Here is a 17,906-nt window from a genome sequence, read left to right as displayed (position 1 = left end):
TGAATATGGTCAGCGACTGCATAACTGCCTATGGACTGCCCCAGCGCTATCCCAAAATGCTACAGCCATCGGAAGGCGTATTCAGAGATGCTGTGGGCTCCTTTTACAAAGGTGCGTTAGGGCCTTAACGCGCGGAATAGCGCGCGCTAGCCGCTACAGTCTCTGTTTAAGCAGGCGGCAATTTTTCGGCTAGCGTGCGATAAAAACGCTAGCGCACCTTTGTAAAAGGAGCCCTGTGTGGTTAAGTGCCCCTGAATATCTGGCGATAGTCCACAGAGTAGGGTTTAAGCAGGCAGGAGCCTCTCTTCCCCTCTTAAACCCGACTGAATATCGACCTCTAGCTGTTTACTGAGAACATCCCTCCTCTATCCCCCAATAATTGTTGAAAATGTCTATCCCATTGTGTGCCATAGATGCAAAAGCGCATCCAGTGGCTCTAGCTCACACCTTTCATGTGCGCTCAATGCTTGTGATACTTAGGGCTTCTTTTTAGGGCCTTAACGCGCGGAATAGCGCACGCTAAATTGCCGCGCGCACTAGACCTTAACTCCAGAATTGAGCTGGCGTTATTCTAGAAGCGTACCGCGCTTGCGCTAAAAACGCTAGCGTACCTTAGTAAAAGGAGCCCTTAGAAGCCCCTCTGCCACTCATATTTTATTTCAAGTTTCTTTATTTTTGATATACCGTCTATCAAAACAAGTGTCTAAATGGTGTACAATACAAAAAGATTGAAGAAAGCAATGAAAATAGGTAAATAAAAGTTTCAAGTTTCAAGTTTATTAAGTCTTGATGAATCGCCTATATAATTTGCTAGGCGATGTACAATAAAAATAACATGTATTAATAAATGAAACAAGTACAATGTTAAAAATGACATAAAAACAAATTTGTTGTGTAGACTTATAACATACTTTACAAACTAATCAAAAACCTAAATTCACATTAATGTGAGGGTAAAACATACAAGACATGTGAGGCTAAATAGGGAAATAGTTACAATTTTGATAGAAGAGAAGAAGAAACATAAAAGGGAAAAACAAAAGGTGGGTAAGAGGTGGCTGTTTTTTTTAAAAAAGAAAAAACCGAAAATGTATATAAGATTGTCAATTTTTACTACTCATAATAACCATACGCATCTTTGAAAAGAAAAGTTTTTAGCATTTTTTTAAACTGTGTTAGGTCTTTTAGTTCTCTGATGTGTTGGGGTAAAAGATTCCACGATTGAGGTGCATTAACTGAGAACATGTCCTGTCTTCTGGTTCCTATCTTTTTAATAGATGGAACTGTAAGAAGATTAGTTGAGGATGAACGAAGTGAGCGTGTCGTACTATAAGGGATAAGCCATCTGTTAATGAATTGGGGTTCATTGTAATTTAAAGCTTTGAACACCAAAAGCAACAATTTAAAGGTGAAGCGATGGCTTATAGGAAGCCAGTGAGATTTAACTAACAGCGGAGTAACGTGGTCGTATTTTTTCGCTTTGTGAATTAGTTTTACGGCGGTGTTTTGTATGAGCTGCAGCCTTCTTTTTTCTTTTAGAGTTATATTAATGAGAAGAGAATTGCAATAGTCTAGTTTAGTAAAGCAATGCTTTATCAAATATTAAAAATACTAGACGGATTCACATTGACGTACATGGAACAAAAGGGAAGTTGGGGAGGGAAAGGTTTTTTTTTAAAATACATCAAAGTAAAATTAGTAAAAAAGGAAGGTAAATGGGGAGTGATAAAACATTAGGATGGGGATTGCTTCAGAAGAAGCGTTAAATGTTTCAAGGCTTCACAAGAATTAAAGGTTTGAGAAGCGGAAGCTGGTACGAGAGAGTGAAGGCGTTTGAACCTAAGAGTTGCTCTACTGAGTCGGACCAAGGACTCCTTTTACAAAGGTGCGTTAGGGCCTTAACGCGCGGAATAGCGCGCGCTAGCCGCTACAGTCTCTGTTTAAGCGGGTGGCAATTTTTCGGCTAGCGTGCGCTAATCCGGTGTGTGCGATAAAAACGCTAGCGCACCTTTGTAAAAGGAGCCCTGTGTGGTTAAGTGCCCCTGAATATCTGGCGATAGTCCACAGAGTAGGGTTTAAGCAGGCAGGAGCTGGTACGAGAGAGTGAAGGCGTTTGAACCTAAGAGTTGCTCTACTGAGTCGGACCAAGGACTCCTTTTACGAAGGTGCGCTAACGTTTTTAGCGCACGCAGATTAGCGGCGCTAACCCCCGCACTATGCAGCTAGAACACCAACTCAATGCTGGCGTTACCTTCTAGCGTACGGGGCATTGTAGTGCGCACTATTCCGCGTGTTAATGCCCTAACACAGCTTAGTAAAAGGAGCCCCAAGCCTTCCCGCCAGCCCAGCATCCTGTTTCCGCACTATGCGTTCGTAAAAGAGGGGGTAAATTGTACTACTAATCACGGCGGCTAAAATCAGATTTTTTTTAATTTAAATTGGATTTTTAAAAAAATAATAAAATACTGTTTTTGAGGAAAAATCTATCAAGCGCCGCCGAAGGCATGAGGTAACTGGGATCCCCCACTGACCCGGAAGGCTTTCCTCTAATGTCAGCTCTGACATCAGGGGGGAAGCCTTGCTTCGGCGGAGGGGGCGGGCAGAAAAGAGGGATTCCCACTGGTGGTGGAAGGAGGCAGGCAGGAAGGAGGGATCCCAGGCGGCGGCTCTTGGTAGAGGGGGTGGGCAGGATTATCCTCGGTGGTGGTGGCAGCCAGTGCTGCGTACAACCAACAAGCAGCTCGCGTACGTACTGTGTGATGAGAAACACTGTAGTAGAATATCTGAAGATACCCACAAGCCCTTCACCTAAGGTCTCCTTTTTCCTTAGTACTCCTGTTGCCAATCACTTCTGTGAGTTTATAATCTTCCTGCAAGTGTCTTATTGTCAGTGTTTATTTTTGTTAGTTCTGTTTATTAATTGTCTCTGCCAAAACATTTTCCAGGAGATGAACAATGAAAACATCTGCAATTAGACGCCAAAGAGTAGGAAATGTGCAATAAAAGCAGGTCACAGAAAAGGAGAGCTGAAGTATTTCTCTCTGTGGAACTAGAAGAATTTTTGCATCATTTATTTTATCCTCGCTGTATTTTTTGGGGACTACATTATTGCTGGGGAGGCGCTCAGATAGCGAGAGGACAGCATAAAGGAAAACGAAAGAGAGATACTTTCTAAGAGAGACTGGTGTTGGTCTGCCATACCAGCAGGTGGCACTGTGGCCCAGAGATCAGAAAGAAAAGGAAATGGCCAGTCAGAGAGATGCAGCCTACACAGGCGGGATAAGAAAATGTGTTTAATATTTCTTGTGAGGATTCCTTGTATTCTGCATTGCATTACTTGTATGTCGTAAGCATTATCATAAGGCAAATTGTACTATCTGTCCACCACCTGCAGAATATTATTTGTGGATGCTGCATTCAGCAAACTCAGACCCCACAAGTTGCCCAGAAGTCTACAAATGCAGCCCACATCTGTTACTTAAATAAAACATCATTAAGTCACAAAGGAATACATTCTATTTATGAGAAAATAATGAAATCCAGACCCAGACTTCTCAAAACTAAACATCATGACACAAAGAATGGAATTCTCTCTCTTAACATAATAAACGGTGGGAGATGTGTGAAAAATGTTAGATCCAGCTCCATGATAGATAAAAGTCCTTAATTTAGATGCCCTATTTGCAACTTGGATGTGCAAAAATCAGCATCGAAATGTATCTATATGTAATCCCCAAAAGCAGTAGTATGGAATTTTTCAGGGGGTCACTGAGTTTGGTGACTATGACTAGCAAGCCTAATGGGAGGTGTAGGATGTCCCTTTTCTTAGCGGAATGGGGACATGTATAAAAAGAGGAGGGAGTGAGAAATTCAAAGCATTTGGTGATCCTTTTTTCTTCCACCAAAGTCCTGTGTACCTAAGGGTTACCAGATTTTGTGTCAGTAAAATCCAGACTGCTAGACCCGCCCCCCCAGGCCTGCCCAGTTCCACTCATCCCCACCTCGTTACGCCCCAGCGTGTCCAAATTAGCGAAATGTGCAAGGGAGCATGGTTTAGGTGGGACTAGAGAGGGTGTAAAAGATAACACACATATTTCCAATTTCAGAAGGGGAATGCACATCTGTACAGACAGAGATGAATGATGGGATTTACAGCTGGAAGTGTTTTTTGATGTGTGGAAGAGCTAATGTCTGCTATGATGATTCTTGTTGGTGAAGGGGACACCGATTGATTTTTCAACATTTTGCAGCTCTTGAAACTAAGTGGAGTTTTTTCCACCCCTGGGCTTTTTTTCTCCACTTGACGTTGAATTGTGATTGGCCCTTGAAGATTTGAAACCGATAATTGTTTAACTGTAGTCCCCAGCTGCTGTGTGAGGTGCGTTTAGCACTAAGGTTCTGCTTCAAGCCAAGACTACTGACAGAATTCAGAGATCCCCATTCTGACAAATTGTAATAGAAGGATTTTGTTGTGTGTTCAGTGATTTACAGCTGCTCCCCAGGATATCTCAGAAAAGTGAGCATTCTTGGCAGTGTCCACTGAAGGGATTCAGGGACGTTGCCCTTTATCCCACAGTGTTTATTCCCCCCCCCCCCAAATCAATTGTGTCAAACATCAGCTCCATCTACCCTCCCCCAGGCCTACCTTTTAAGGTCCTGGTAGTCTAGTGCAGTGATTCCCAACCCTGTCCTGGAGGAACACCAGGCCAATCGGGTTTTCAGGCTAGCCCTAATGAATATGCATGAGAGAGATTTGCATATGATGGAAGTGATAGGCATGTAAATTTGCTTCATGCATATTCATTAGGGCTAGCCTGAAAACCCGATTGGCCTGATGCTCCTCCAGGACAGGGTTGGGAACCACTGGTCTAGTGGCTTCTTCGAGGGAGGAGCATCCCCACACAAAGCGTCCTTTATAGACTACCAGCTTCCTCCTTTTACAAAACTGCGCAAAAGCTTTTTAGCGCTGGTTGACGCGCTGAATGCGCTGCTCCGACGGTCACAAAGCTCCTATGAGCACTGGAGCAGCACAGAGCATTCAATGCGCTGACCGGCGCTAAAAACCTCTCGCGTGGTTTTGTAAAAGACGGGGCTAGTTCTGGCACTTAAAACTGGGCATCACTTATCGAATCTACCCCCCCCGGCAGGACCACTCGCACCCTCACCCCGAAGGACCGCCGACTCCCCAACAATATCGGGCCAGGAGGGAGCCCAAACCCTCCTGGCCACGGCGACCCCCTAACCCCACCCCGCACTACATTACGGGCAGGAGGGATCCCAGGCCCTCCTGCCCTCGACGCAAACCCCCTCCCCCCAACGACCGCCCCCCCCCAAGAACCTCCGCCCGTCCCCCAGCCGACCCGCGACCCCCCTGGCCGACCCCCACGACACCCCCACCCGCCTTCCCCGTACTTTGTGTAGTTGGGCCAGAAGGGAGCCCAAACCCTCCTGGCCACGGCGACCCCCTAACCCCCCCCCGCACTACATTACGGGCAGGAGGGATCCCAGGCCCTCCTGCCCTCGACGCAAACCCCCCTCCCTCCAACGACCGCCCCCCCCCCCAAGAACCTCCGACCGACCCGCGACCCCCCTACCCCCCTTCCCCGTACCTTTGGAAGTTGGCCGGACAGACGGGAGCCAAACCCGCCTGTCCGGCAGGCAGCCAACGAAGGAATGAGGCCGGATTGGCCCATCCGTCCTAAAGCTCCGCCTACTGGTGGGGCCTAAGGCGCGTGGGCCAATCAGAATAGGCCCTGGAGCCTTAGGTCCCACCTGGGGGCGCGGCCTGAGGCACATGGGCCAAACCCGACCATGTGTCTCAGGCCGCGCCCCCAGGTGGGACCTAAGGCTCCAGGGCCTATTCTGATTGGCCCACGCGCCTTAGGCCCCACCAGTAGGCGGAGCTTTAGGACGGATGGGCCAATCCGGCCTCATTCCTTCGTTGGCTGCCTGCCGGACAGGCGGGTTTGGCTCCCGTCTGTCCGGCCAACTTCCAAAGGTACGGGGAAGGGGGGTGGGGGGGTCGGCCAGGGGGGTCGCGGGTCGGTCGGAGGTTCTTGGGGGGGGGGCGGTCGTTGGAGGGAGGGGGGTTTGCGTCGAGGGCAGGAGGGCCTGGGATCCCTCCTGCCCGTAATGTAGTGCGGGGTGGGGTTAGGGGGTCGCCGTGGCCAGGAGGGTTTGGGCTCCCTTCTGGCCCAACTACACAAAGTACGGGGAAGGCGGGTGGGGGTGTCGTGGGGGTCGGCCAGGGGGGTCGCGGGTCGGCTGGGGGACGGGCGGAGGTTCTTGGGGGGGGGCGGTCGTTGGGGGGAGGGGGTTTGCGTCGAGGGCAGGAGGGCCTGGGATCCCTCCTGCCCGTAATGTAGTGCGGGGTGGGGTTAGGGGGTCGCCGTGGCCAGGAGGATTTGGGCTCCCTCCTGGCCCAATATTGTCGGGGAGTCGGCGGTCCTTCGGGGTGGGGGTGCGAGTGGTCCTGCCGAGGGGGGAGAAGAATCGGACGTCGAGGGGGGGCATCAGGCTTTCAGGATGGGGACAGGACTTCAAGGGGGGACAGGCAGATCTTCAAGGGGGACAGGCAGACCTTCAAGGGGGACAGGACTTCAAGGGGGGACAGGCAGACCTTCAAGGGGGGACAGTCTGCAGTGCTGTTAAGTATCTTTAGATAGCTGAAGTTAATGGATATATTCAGGTAACTGAGGGAGACAGCCGGACCCTCGTGTGACATTAAACCTGGAAACCTCAGTCTTCACGGCTCTTAGCTCCAGCCATTCCCCATCATTCTTCTAGTATCACAAAGTCATTAGAGAAAGGATATTTACTTTGTTAGAGAAAGAAAAGATAAAGGAACATGTGACTGTTTTCCGTCACCCACCAAGAGTGAACTTACCCGACTGCCTTTCTCTGGAATACATTGACAGCCCCCACTGCAATCCCGGCCCACACAAGGTCCTTGATAGAATTTCTTTCCTCCCTGTAAAGAGAAGACAAGACTTTGAGCTCATCCAGGCTCCAACACGTCCCCAGATGACAACTTTGTTTTCAGCTGTTTCATTTCACCCTCACAGTTCTGTTTGACATTCGCCACTGGACATGAGTTTAGTCTTTACTTGGTCGCTCTGGAAACACAATTCATGGTCATAAACACTTGTCTCGGGTTATAAGCGTCTATGGATAATGTCAGAATGGAGTTTACCAGTTATACTAATCTCCATACAGCTTGGACGTCAGGAGCGTAGAAGTGTTCGCAACTCCGTCCATCTCTGGATAAGAGCACCACATGGAAGATGTTTACCAGACGAGCAGGGATCCATTAAAGGTCTCACACTTGTTTAACAGAGGCTGCCATAAGACTGACCTACCCTGTGAAATCAGGCCATTACTTTGAATTACTGAAAGCACCTTATCCATGGGCATAGCCAAGAACCGAGCTAGGGGGGGTGTAAAGAATCTTACAATGAGAGAATGCATGGGTGTAAGCCAATGGTCTCAAACTCGTGGCCCGGGGACCACATGCAGCCCGCCAGGTACTCTTTTGAGGCCCTCGGTATCACAAAAGTAAAATAAAACAGTTTCTTGATCATATGTCTCTTTAGCTATAAATTACAATATTATTATTAAGACTTAGCCAAAAGGAAAGATTTAGAAACTATAAATTATTTAACCTCATGCAAAATTGTCAGTGGTCTCAAACTCGCAGCCCGCCAGATGCTATTTTGAGGCCCTTGGTATGTTTATCATAATCACAAAAGTAAAATAAAATAGTTTCTTGATCATATGTCTCTTTAGGTATAAATTATAATATTATTATTAAGACTTAGCCAAAAGAAAAGATAAACTATAACGAGTTTTACTTCATGCAAAATTGTCATATCTTTAATAAGACATTATGGGGCTCATAATAATAAAAAAAAAAAAACAACAACATCTAAAAAGTGGCCTAAATCAGTACTTGGATGATCAAAAAGCTAGATCGTCCAAGTACCCATAATCAAAGCTGGTTTTAGACATATCTAAAACCAGCTTAGGCCTTTCCCCTGCCTCTAAATGCCTAGAGCGAAAAGAGGCGTTTTTAGAGGAGGGGAAAGGGTGGGAGGTGGGCCGACCTAGACCCAGGCGTACAGCAGGTATAACCAAAACAGGTATAAGTGCCGAAAAGGGGCCGCTGAGCTGATCGTGGCTGCTGCGATCAGCTCAGCGGCCCCAGCAACCTGCCTACCCCCTACAGCAATGATCGCGACAGGAGAAATGGCTCATCTCCCCTGCCGCGATCCACCCTTGCCCCCCCCACAACGATCAGGGCAAGAGGGAGCCCAAGCCCTCTTGCCCCTGTGGCACCCCAACTCCCCGCCTACGTTCGGTTGGGTCCATGTGCCTAAGGCCCCACCTACAGGAGGGGCCTAAGACAACTGGGCCGATTCCGGTTGGCCCAGGCACCTCAAGCCCCACCTGTGGGCGGGGTTTGAGACGCCTGGGCCAATCAGGCCCTAAGGCCAGCCAGCCCATCCGTCCAACCAATTTTAAGGTACGGGGAGGGGGGGTCACGGGTCGGCGGAGGGCCGATCGGGGGTTCAGGGGGGTCCGGTCGTGGGGGGTTGCGTCGAGGGCAGGAGGGCCTGGGATCCCTCCTGCCCGTATTTTAGTGGGGGGGGGGGTTAGGGGGTGTCGCCAGGCCAGGAGGGCTTGGGCTCCCTCCTAGCCGGCTCGTGGGGGGAGGAGGGGGGTTGGAGATCGCAAGGCCAGTCTTCAACTTACACTAAAACCATTTTTCTTCTATCTGCACTAAACTTTTCCGAACCATCTTTTGATGCATACTCAACATACACAGCCCATTCAAACGATCCTGTCTTTATTGAGCACAACCAAGTTTCCAGAGTGTAGAAACATCCATCTTCTCACCCCACCATCCCTCTTGCTCACATCTCTTCGTTCCTTCCCACCCTCCTTTCTGGTTTGGGTCACTTTCTTCCTCCCCCACTTATGAGTCCAGCATCCATCCCCTTTACCTTGTGGGTCCACCATCCATGTCCCCTCTTCTACCCCCCCAACTGAGGTTCACCATCTGTCCCCTTCCCTTTCTCCTCCTTCTTCTGCAGGTCTGCCCTCTCTCACTTTCTGACCACCCCGCACCCCCTCCCCCATGGCATCTCCCTGCTGTCCTGCTCCAGAATGACAAACCCCACCCTCCTCCATACGGGTCTGGCCTCCCCGGGTGGAGCCAGAATTTCTTACCCGCGGGCCCTTTCAAAGTAGCAGCGATGGCTGGCAAACAGAGGAAACACTGTAGAGAAGCTGCTTGTGTCCAGCCCCTCGAGGGGCTGATCGCAGGCATTTAGCATTGCATTCATTTTCAGTTGAATGAGGGGGGGAGGAGGGGGCAACGGCGGCCCACTGGCAATGCCCATGACCTTATCCTCGCCACTAGAGAGATGCCTATGATAAAACAATGAAACATTTACTGATGGTGTTTACCGTCTCAAGGGCTCAAATGAGTGGCTTAGCCAAGGGATAAGAATTAGGGGCTGTGGACCTAGGAGACTTGGGATCTAATCCTGCTTCTGCCAATGATATTGATTATGATCATGAGTAAGTTACTTCTCTCTCTGCACCCCCTCCCCCACCACTAATTCTCCAGATTCTATAAACGGTGCTCAAATTTACGTATGCAAAATTGCACTATCCTGCGATGCGCAAGCAGCTAAACTGGCTGACGAGCCACTTAGCACAATAGTTGGGCGGCAGCAATCAATTATCGACGTTAATTGGCGTCAGTTGGGATTTGCTCATGCATCTCGCTAAGCCCTACTCTATAAAGATACGCGCACAAAACTTATAGTGTGCGGCTCAAAAGGGGGCATAGTGATGGGAGGGATAAAGGTGGCTCTGGGTCATTCCCTAAAGATGCACACTGGGAATAACCATCCGGGCACCGTACAATCTATAATTATATCAATGGATAAGGCAGATTGTCGCAATACAATAAGGATAGAAAAGAAGGGGAGAAAACACAGTTAGGGTTAAAATTTCCCTGTTTTCTAGGAGCTAGCCAACTATCTATCACAGTGGTTTTCAACCTTTTTACACCTATGGACCGGCAGAAATAAAATAATTATTCTGTGGACCGGCATTGGTCCGTGGATTGGCGGTTGAAGAACACTGGGCTAAGTCATGGGCCAGACCCCGCCCATCTCTACCCAATCTCCACCCCAGACCCTGCCCCCATAATAGTAATAATTGCACCTTGCACGTCCCGTGCCTCAGCTGGAAGCCTTCCCTCTGACGTTGCAACGACAGAGAGAAGGATTCTGGTTCAGGCGCAGGATGCCTGTAGGAGCCACTGAATCACAGAATCAGCTCTGATTCCCGTAGGAGCCACTGAATGCCACTTTGTGCACTGAATCAGTTAGGAAGAGGAAGCTGGCTCGAAGATAACGCCGCATCAATCGCACCGTGGACCGGCGGTTGAAGAACACTGTTTTGGTCCTGATGCACTTGCTAGCCTTGTGGACCGGCAGGAAATTTCTGTGGACCGGCACTGGTCCATGGACCGGTGGTTGAAGAACACTGTTTTGGTCCTGATGTACGTGCTGGCCCTGTGGACCGGCAGGAATTTTCTGTGGACCGGCACTCAACCATGGACCGGTGGTTGAAGAACACTGATCTATCACAACATGCATCAGTAAAAAGGAATGTTTTTAATTCTAATTGAAATTTATTTACTGTATTCATCATTCAAAGAGTTCCAGAGTTGGGGGGGCCTTTGACAGAGAAAACTGTTGTCCTAGTGCAGGGGTAGGCAATTCCGGTCCTCGAGAGCCAGAACCAGGTCAGGTTTCCAGGATATCCACAATAAATATGCATGAGATAGATTTGCATCTCAAGGAGGCAGTGCATGCAAATCCATCTCATACATATTCATGGTGGAGATCCTGAAAGCCTGACCTGGCTCCGGCTCTTGAGGACCCGAATTGCCTACCCCTGTCCCAGTGTGTTCATGGACAATTTCTCAATGCTGCGTCAGGGGTATGTCCTGACCGATGAACTTGTTGCTACTGGACATCCTCCAAACAAAATCGTGGAGCATGTAGAAAATTGCATATGATCAAACTCATGCAGATTCAATTTTGATTATTATCAGACCTCAAACACCCAAGACACTACTTTTTTATTCTTTTCGTGTCCTTACTGGGGGTGACACGTTCATCATCGGTCTGATTTTATTACTTTTAGTGCAGGTAAGACCCAAGTTAATTCATATGATGCTGTAATTAAACTATTAAGAGGAACAGTGGTTAAAGCTACAGCCTCGGCACCCTGAAGTTGTGGGTTCAAATCCCACGCTGTTCCTTGTGACCCTGGGCAAGTCACTTAATCCCCCCATTGCCCCGGGTACATTAGATAGATTGTGAGCCCACCAGGACACACAGGGAAAATCCTGAATAAATTAATGTAAACCATTCTGAACTCCCCTGGGAGAACAGTACAGAAAATTGAATCAATAAATAAAAATTAACTTTTACTCTGTTCAGCTCTCAGCAGCCAAATGAAGAAACATGACATCCAAGTTTCCCATTCCAGCACAATCTGTGAATTTTCTGTAACCAGGGTAATAATACAAACTGCATATATCAACCTTGTTTAAAAGTAATCTGGATTTTGGCATAGCTTGGACACAGAGCAAATAAAAAACCACTTTAAATCAATTCTCTTGCAACCACCTTTGGACAAGCAGAATTCCAGTTCCTCTTAAATATGGAACAAACTCAGATGAAAAGCCACATGAATTCTACATCAAGCAGTGGACGCAAGGCGGAATCCAAGGAACAGGCTCTCAAGTTCTGTGTCAGCGACTGCACTCAGCCTCACTAAGAGGACTTGGGCAATTTTGCCGATTCCCTCCACCCCCCATCAGCCCTGCACGCATTTTGTCCTCTCTGATGGTGCCAGCAGCCGTATCCTCATTGTTTAGGCTCTCAAGACATCAAACTATGAGAGATTCATTTCAGCATGGCCCAACTATGTATGGGACGTTGCGGACGAGCTCCGGCAGGTTTCAGACTCCTAAAAGAGGCACTTGTCTGTTAACTAAACAAGAAGAAAAAAAGAGAAGAGGGGAACTGCTATCGCAATCCCGCTGTATCCCCCAGGCTTCACATATTTCTACTTCTCTTGATAATAGGCATAGGACTCGGGCTTTGACATAGAATCCACCCCTACTTCATTTAAGGCACAAGAATCAAAAAGAACATTGGTAATCAAAGAAATAAAAGAGACACGAAGGGGGCAATTCTGCAAACTAGGGGCAAATGTAATTTGCCCTCTGACGTGACTTAAGGGGCATTAATGCAGCTTCACTTGCACTAATAGTCAGTGTCTTAGCCAGACAGCCAATTTTGGGTGGGCCTGAGCCCAAAGTGGGTGGGCCTCTCTCTTTCCTTCCCTTCCTACTACTTATCATTTCTATAATGCTGCTAGATCAGTGGTCTCAAACTCAAACCCTTTGCAGGGCCGCATTTTGTATTTCTAGGTACTTGGAGGACCTCAGAAAAAAATAGTTAATGTCTTATTAAAGAAATGACAATTTTGCATGAGGTAAAATTCTTTATAGTTTATAAATCTTTCCTTTTGGCTAAGTCTTAATAATAATATTGTCATTTATAGCTAAAGAGAAATGATCAAGAAACTGTTTTATTTTACTTTTGTGATTATGATAAACATACCGAGGGTCTCAAAATAGTACCTAGCGGGCCGCATGTGGCCCCCGGGCCGCGAGTTTGAGACCACTGTGCTAGATGTACACAGCGCTGTACATTAAACCTTAAAAGAGACAGTCCCTGCTCAGTAGAGTTTACAATCTAATCAGAAAAACAGGACAATATGACTATGACAAAGAACTTACCCCCCCTTTTAAAAAAACCGCAAAAGCAGTTTTTAGCACAGGGTGGCGCATTGAATGCTCTGCGCTACTTCCGACGCTCATAGGAACCCTGGATATTCAATGCAACAGCCTGACATTAAACATCCAGGTTAAGTGGCAGCATCAGATGATGTTTTAGGAAAGCATTTCTTGCTGTTGCTGGACAGGGAGGCCACTCAGCAGATTATGGCTGCCCAGCAAAAATGCGGGAGAAGACCTGTGAAAGCAGGAGACTTTCCTGGTCCGTCTCCCTCTGTTTCCAGCATTTTGCCCTATTGTAATCCACTTACTGCTGCTACTACCGCCTTCCCTCTTCCAGGTGAAGATCAAAATGGATTTAGCGTTGGGGCGGCGAGGCCTAGAAGAACAGGCCGTGTTCAGGCACTCTTGCATCTCACTCCCTAATACCGGACTTCCTCTCTCGTGGGGTTTAGAGCAGGATGCCACAGTGCGTGAGTTTGAGTTTGTTCATCTAGGCCCCGTGTCAACATTGAATCCACTTTGGAAGGGGGAGAACTGTGGGAACAAAAACAAAAACTGTGGATCCAGATGTTCTGGAGATAATTTATTAAACACTGACATATAAAACCATGAAAATTCAATTAAAAAAGTAAAAATGATAAAAAAATACAGTGATAAAAATCCAACCGGACCCTACACGGTCCGTGTTTCAGCGAACATGTCTTCCTCAGGGGTCCAATGGTTTGCAAACTCACATATAAAGAATTGGACTGAAAACAGTCTATTGTCTTTAAACATGTGAGCAAAGAACACTGCAGACAAGCTGAAGTAGCAAAAAAAATGCCCATCTGCAGTAACCATTATCTCTCTCCTTATTGGCTAAGGCTCTTAACATTTGCATCTCCTCTTCCTATAGGCTAAGGCTCTTTACACCTGCATTGTGAGGTCATAGGACTTTATGGTTATAGAAACATGATGGCAGATAAAGGCCAAATGGCCCATCTAGTCTGCCCAACAAAGAAAAATGAGGAGACCCGATGATCCACTGATGAAAACAAAAACTGTGGATTCAGATGTTCTGGAGATAATTTATTAAACACTGACATATAAAACCATGAAAATTCAATTTAAAAAGTACAATGATAAAAAATACAGTGGTAAAAATCCAACCGGACCCTACACGGTCCGTGTTTCGGCCAACACGCCTTCCTCAGGGGTCCAATGGTTTGCAAACTCACATATAAAGAATTGGACTGAAAACAGTCTATTGTCTTTAAACATGTGAGCAAAGAACACCGCAGACAAGCTGAAGTAGCAAAAAAATGATAAGAACAGCAGGAGGAAGAGAAGATAAGCTGCACCACGCCTATCCTGCCAGCACTGCTTTAGATGGATGCCTAATCCGGAGCAGGAGAGAATGTGATTGCCCTGACGCAGCTGTTGTTCGGCAAAACAAGAGCCTTGTTGGTGACATCCAGTTCCTTGTCTTTTTTGAGCGTGAGAAATGCTATAGCAGGAAGATCTACTCGCTGCTGTTTTTGCCATCGTCAGAAGATAAGTGAACTGTTCTCCTAGGACAAGCAGGATGAGTCAGCCACATATGGGTGTTGTCCCAACACCTCCCAATTTGCGGATAAGCTCTCCAATAGCTCAGAGAGATTTTTTTTTTTTTTTCTCTGAGCACGTGCAGTGCCTGGGCCCCACTGGGCATGCCCGAGCCCTACCCATTTCCCCCTGCTTCCCCCTAATCCCCAGTCTTTAGTTTCCGCCCGTTCCCATCGGTCGGATTTTTCTACAGCTCTCCATTACAACTTTTCTACTCATCAACTTGAAGATGCCTGAATCATCTAAAGAAACAACTGGGATGAAGGAGGAGGATGAACACACTGGATCCTCATGAATTGTGTGCCCACTGATTGGATCCGGCGCTCGAGGTTTCCGTGTGGCTTGCATTGTGCGCACATGTCACCACGTGCACGCAAGCTAAGGAAGAGGGCACTGAGAGACTTCATGAAGAGAAGTGAGGCCCGAGAATCTTCCTCCAGCAGCCATCCTCATCGGAGCGTAGCAGCGGGGGATCCACAGACGAATCCGGTGAGGAGCCTCCAGGACATCCTGGCTCAGTCAACCCCCCCGACTGCAACTTGCCCGATCGAGAAATCTCTCCCGGAGGTCCTGCATGCTGTCGCTAGCCGCCAGCCCCTGCAGGAAGCCGATAGGAGTCTCACCAGACCGAGAGATCTCTCCAGGAGTTCCTGCATGTTGCTGCTTACAGCCAGGCATGAAGAGAAGTGAGGCCCAAGAATCTTCCTCCAGCAGCCATCCTCATCAGAATGCAGCAGCGGGGGATCCACAAGCTACAGTGGCAAGGAACCACCAGGATGCCGATAGGAGCCGATAGGAGTCTTGCATGCTGCTGCGTAAATCCACAGCCTCTGCAAGCAACAGATCGGGGCTTTCACCCTCCAGACAGCATGCTGCCTCTTGCAGCCAGCCTCTGCAGGGAGCCGATTGGGGTTCAAAGGTAAGTCCTATCTGCTTGTTTTTGGGAAAACCTCTGATAATCTGTTGCAGCCCCGAGGGCTCTGCCCCACCCTCCTCCCAATCTGAATTTAAGGAGAAAGAATCTCCCATGCTTCTTTCCCTTGGAGGGGACCTGCAGACCTCTCCCCCCAGTAGGAGACATGCTGCCCCAGAGTTCAGCTCATAAAGGACATGCTGAAAAAAAACCCCAACAAAAAACCAACTCGATGTTTCTTTCCCTCTTGGGGTCCTGCAGAGTCTACAATTCACACCTTTCCCACCCTGCCCCCCTCCCCCTCTCATGTTGGGAACGAGGAGTCTGCCTTTCTCAGCAGGGTGCTGATATCTTCAGAGATGCGGCATGTCAGACCATGCCTCTCCAAAGGTGGGAGTTTGAAACTCCTCAGTCTAAAAAGCTGTTTGCTCTTCATAAAACCTAGGCAGAGTGCTTTTCCAGCTAGCATGAGGGACTCTGTACTATTCATGATTTCTATAGCACTGAAAGGCATATGCAGCGCTGTACAGTTTAATATACAATAGGCAGTACAGCAGCAGAAGCCCACTCAAGAGGCATTATCACCCCTCTTTCTCTGCCTCCAGGCACAGTGGGAAATGCAGCCAGGAGCACTGGCACAGATGAAGGGGTGCATCCTGCCCCTTCTCTGCAGGCTCTCCCCCCCTCTCAAGAAGGATAGAGAAGGGGGGTGAGGTACATGGAGCCACCCAAACAGTCAAGTGGAGCAGCACATGAACTTGCGAACCACCAGGGGTGGGACCGGCAGCCACAGTTAATCCTCCTGCTGACCCATTCCTCTCTCAGCGGGCTACACTCCCCACTATGTCCCCCTTAAGAGGGAGCCACGCACAACAACATGGCGCGGTTCAGCGGCATGCCATGCACCCAAGCAACGGAGGAACAAGCTACACACCAGCCTCCAGCCACGCCCCGAGTCACCACCCACAAAAATAAATAAATATTTACTAAAAAACAAAAAACAAAACCCCCCCCCACAAACGAGGACTCACCCCAAGTCCCTCCGGAAACTCACAGCCTTTCTCAAGATCCACGTGGGTGGACAAGTACCCAAGACAGAGTACTACAAGGCCTGAACTACCAGTACCAGTACTTCACGCAGGCAGTGGCGATTCCAGTCCACAAGAACCTCCTGGACTGCAGAGACAAGATTTGGCTGACTCCCTCCTCAGGGCAACCAACATCAAGGAGACTGGGATTGAAGTACCAGATCTTTCCAGCCCAGGGATTCGACAACCCGCAGCAGCCATACATGGACATTGCGGTAGCTTAAGAGAAACAGGGCAGCACGACCCCCCCCTCCAACCCCCGTCAGGGAAGAACCTGAAAAACCCTGATTTCCACGGGGAAAAAGACCTTCGAGGGCGCAATGCTGAGCGCACAAATTGCTGCGCTCCAGTTCCAGATGCGGCTTTATCAGGAGGCCAGTGACACTCCGAGTTATACCCTGATATAATGCATTGCAGTAGTCTAATTGAGAGGTCATAAAAGAATGAATCAGGATATTAAGGGATGAAGGTTCCAGCAGTGCTGATAACCGAAAGGCTTGGAATTCAAGAAATAAAGATACATCTGATCGATGCCACACGAACACAGGAATCCAAAGTAAATACAGTAAAACCTTGGTTTGTGAGCATAATTCGTTCCAGAAGCATGCTTGTAATCCAAAGCACTCGTATATCAAAGCAAATTTCCCCATAGGTAATAATGGAAACTCAGACGTTTCGTTCCACAACCCAAATACTTTAATACAAAATACTATACGTACTTGTATTGCAAGACTTCGCTCGTTTAGAACAGTCACTACACTCCCGCAGCGTCAGAGAGAGAAGAACCATCGGCTCAGTTGTGATGTGTGTATACTGTATGTACTTGTATCGCAAGACATTGCTTGGATATCAAGTTAAAATTTAATCAAATGTTTTGCTTGTCTTGCAAGACACTTGCAATCCAAGGTTTTACTGTATTTCATTCTGTAACACATTACTACTGATCTATGCTCCCCTCAGCCCATAAGCATCAGTGCACAACAGGTGGTACTCAAAGGCCAGGCCACCCTTCAGGAGCGGGGTATTAACAATAATCATTTCTACTATATAGTGCTACTAGACGTACGCAGGTGCTTTCACCTTCCCTAGTGAGCTCACAATCTTAGGTCTTTTTTTTGTAGCTGGGGCAGCACAGTTGAAAATTTTGAAATGTGGACCCAAATATTATTCTTAAGCCGCTTCATGCCAGTGTTTGCCATCACTACTGGGGCGGGGGAAAATCCGAGAATAAATTTGGTCGTTGGAAAACTACGGGCTCCTTTTACAAAGGTGCGCTAGCGTTTTTAGCGCACGGTAGCCGAAAAACGAATGCCCGCTCAAGAGGAGGCCGTAGCGGCCAGCGCGCGCAGCTTTTTGGCGCGCGTTAAGGGCCTAACGCACCTTTGTAAAAGGAGACTTATTTAGGCTCTCCTCTCAGGCTCCATTT

The 17,906-nt window shown here is 48.0% G+C and overlaps 1 protein-coding gene across 3 annotated transcripts in view; it reads right to left on the bottom strand.

Annotated features, from left to right (window-relative positions):
- Positions 1 to 17,906, bottom strand: part of COL4A6 (collagen type IV alpha 6 chain) — a 457,507-nt gene that overhangs the window by 316,615 nt on the left and 122,986 nt on the right. For all 3 annotated transcript variants that reach the window (XM_033945312.1, XM_033945314.1, XM_033945315.1), the window contains exon 3: positions 6,887 to 6,970. In XM_033945312.1, coding sequence (XP_033801203.1) covers positions 6,887 to 6,970 — 84 coding nt within the window. The remainder of the gene's footprint in view (positions 1 to 6,886; positions 6,971 to 17,906) is intronic.

This window comes from Geotrypetes seraphini, chromosome 5 (assembly GCF_902459505.1).
Source record: "Geotrypetes seraphini chromosome 5, aGeoSer1.1, whole genome shotgun sequence".
In the NCBI taxonomy this organism is placed as follows: Eukaryota; Metazoa; Chordata; class Amphibia; order Gymnophiona; family Dermophiidae; genus Geotrypetes; species Geotrypetes seraphini.
The sequence above is the reverse complement of the archived record's forward strand: the minus strand, read 5'-3'. Positions and strand labels throughout refer to the sequence as shown.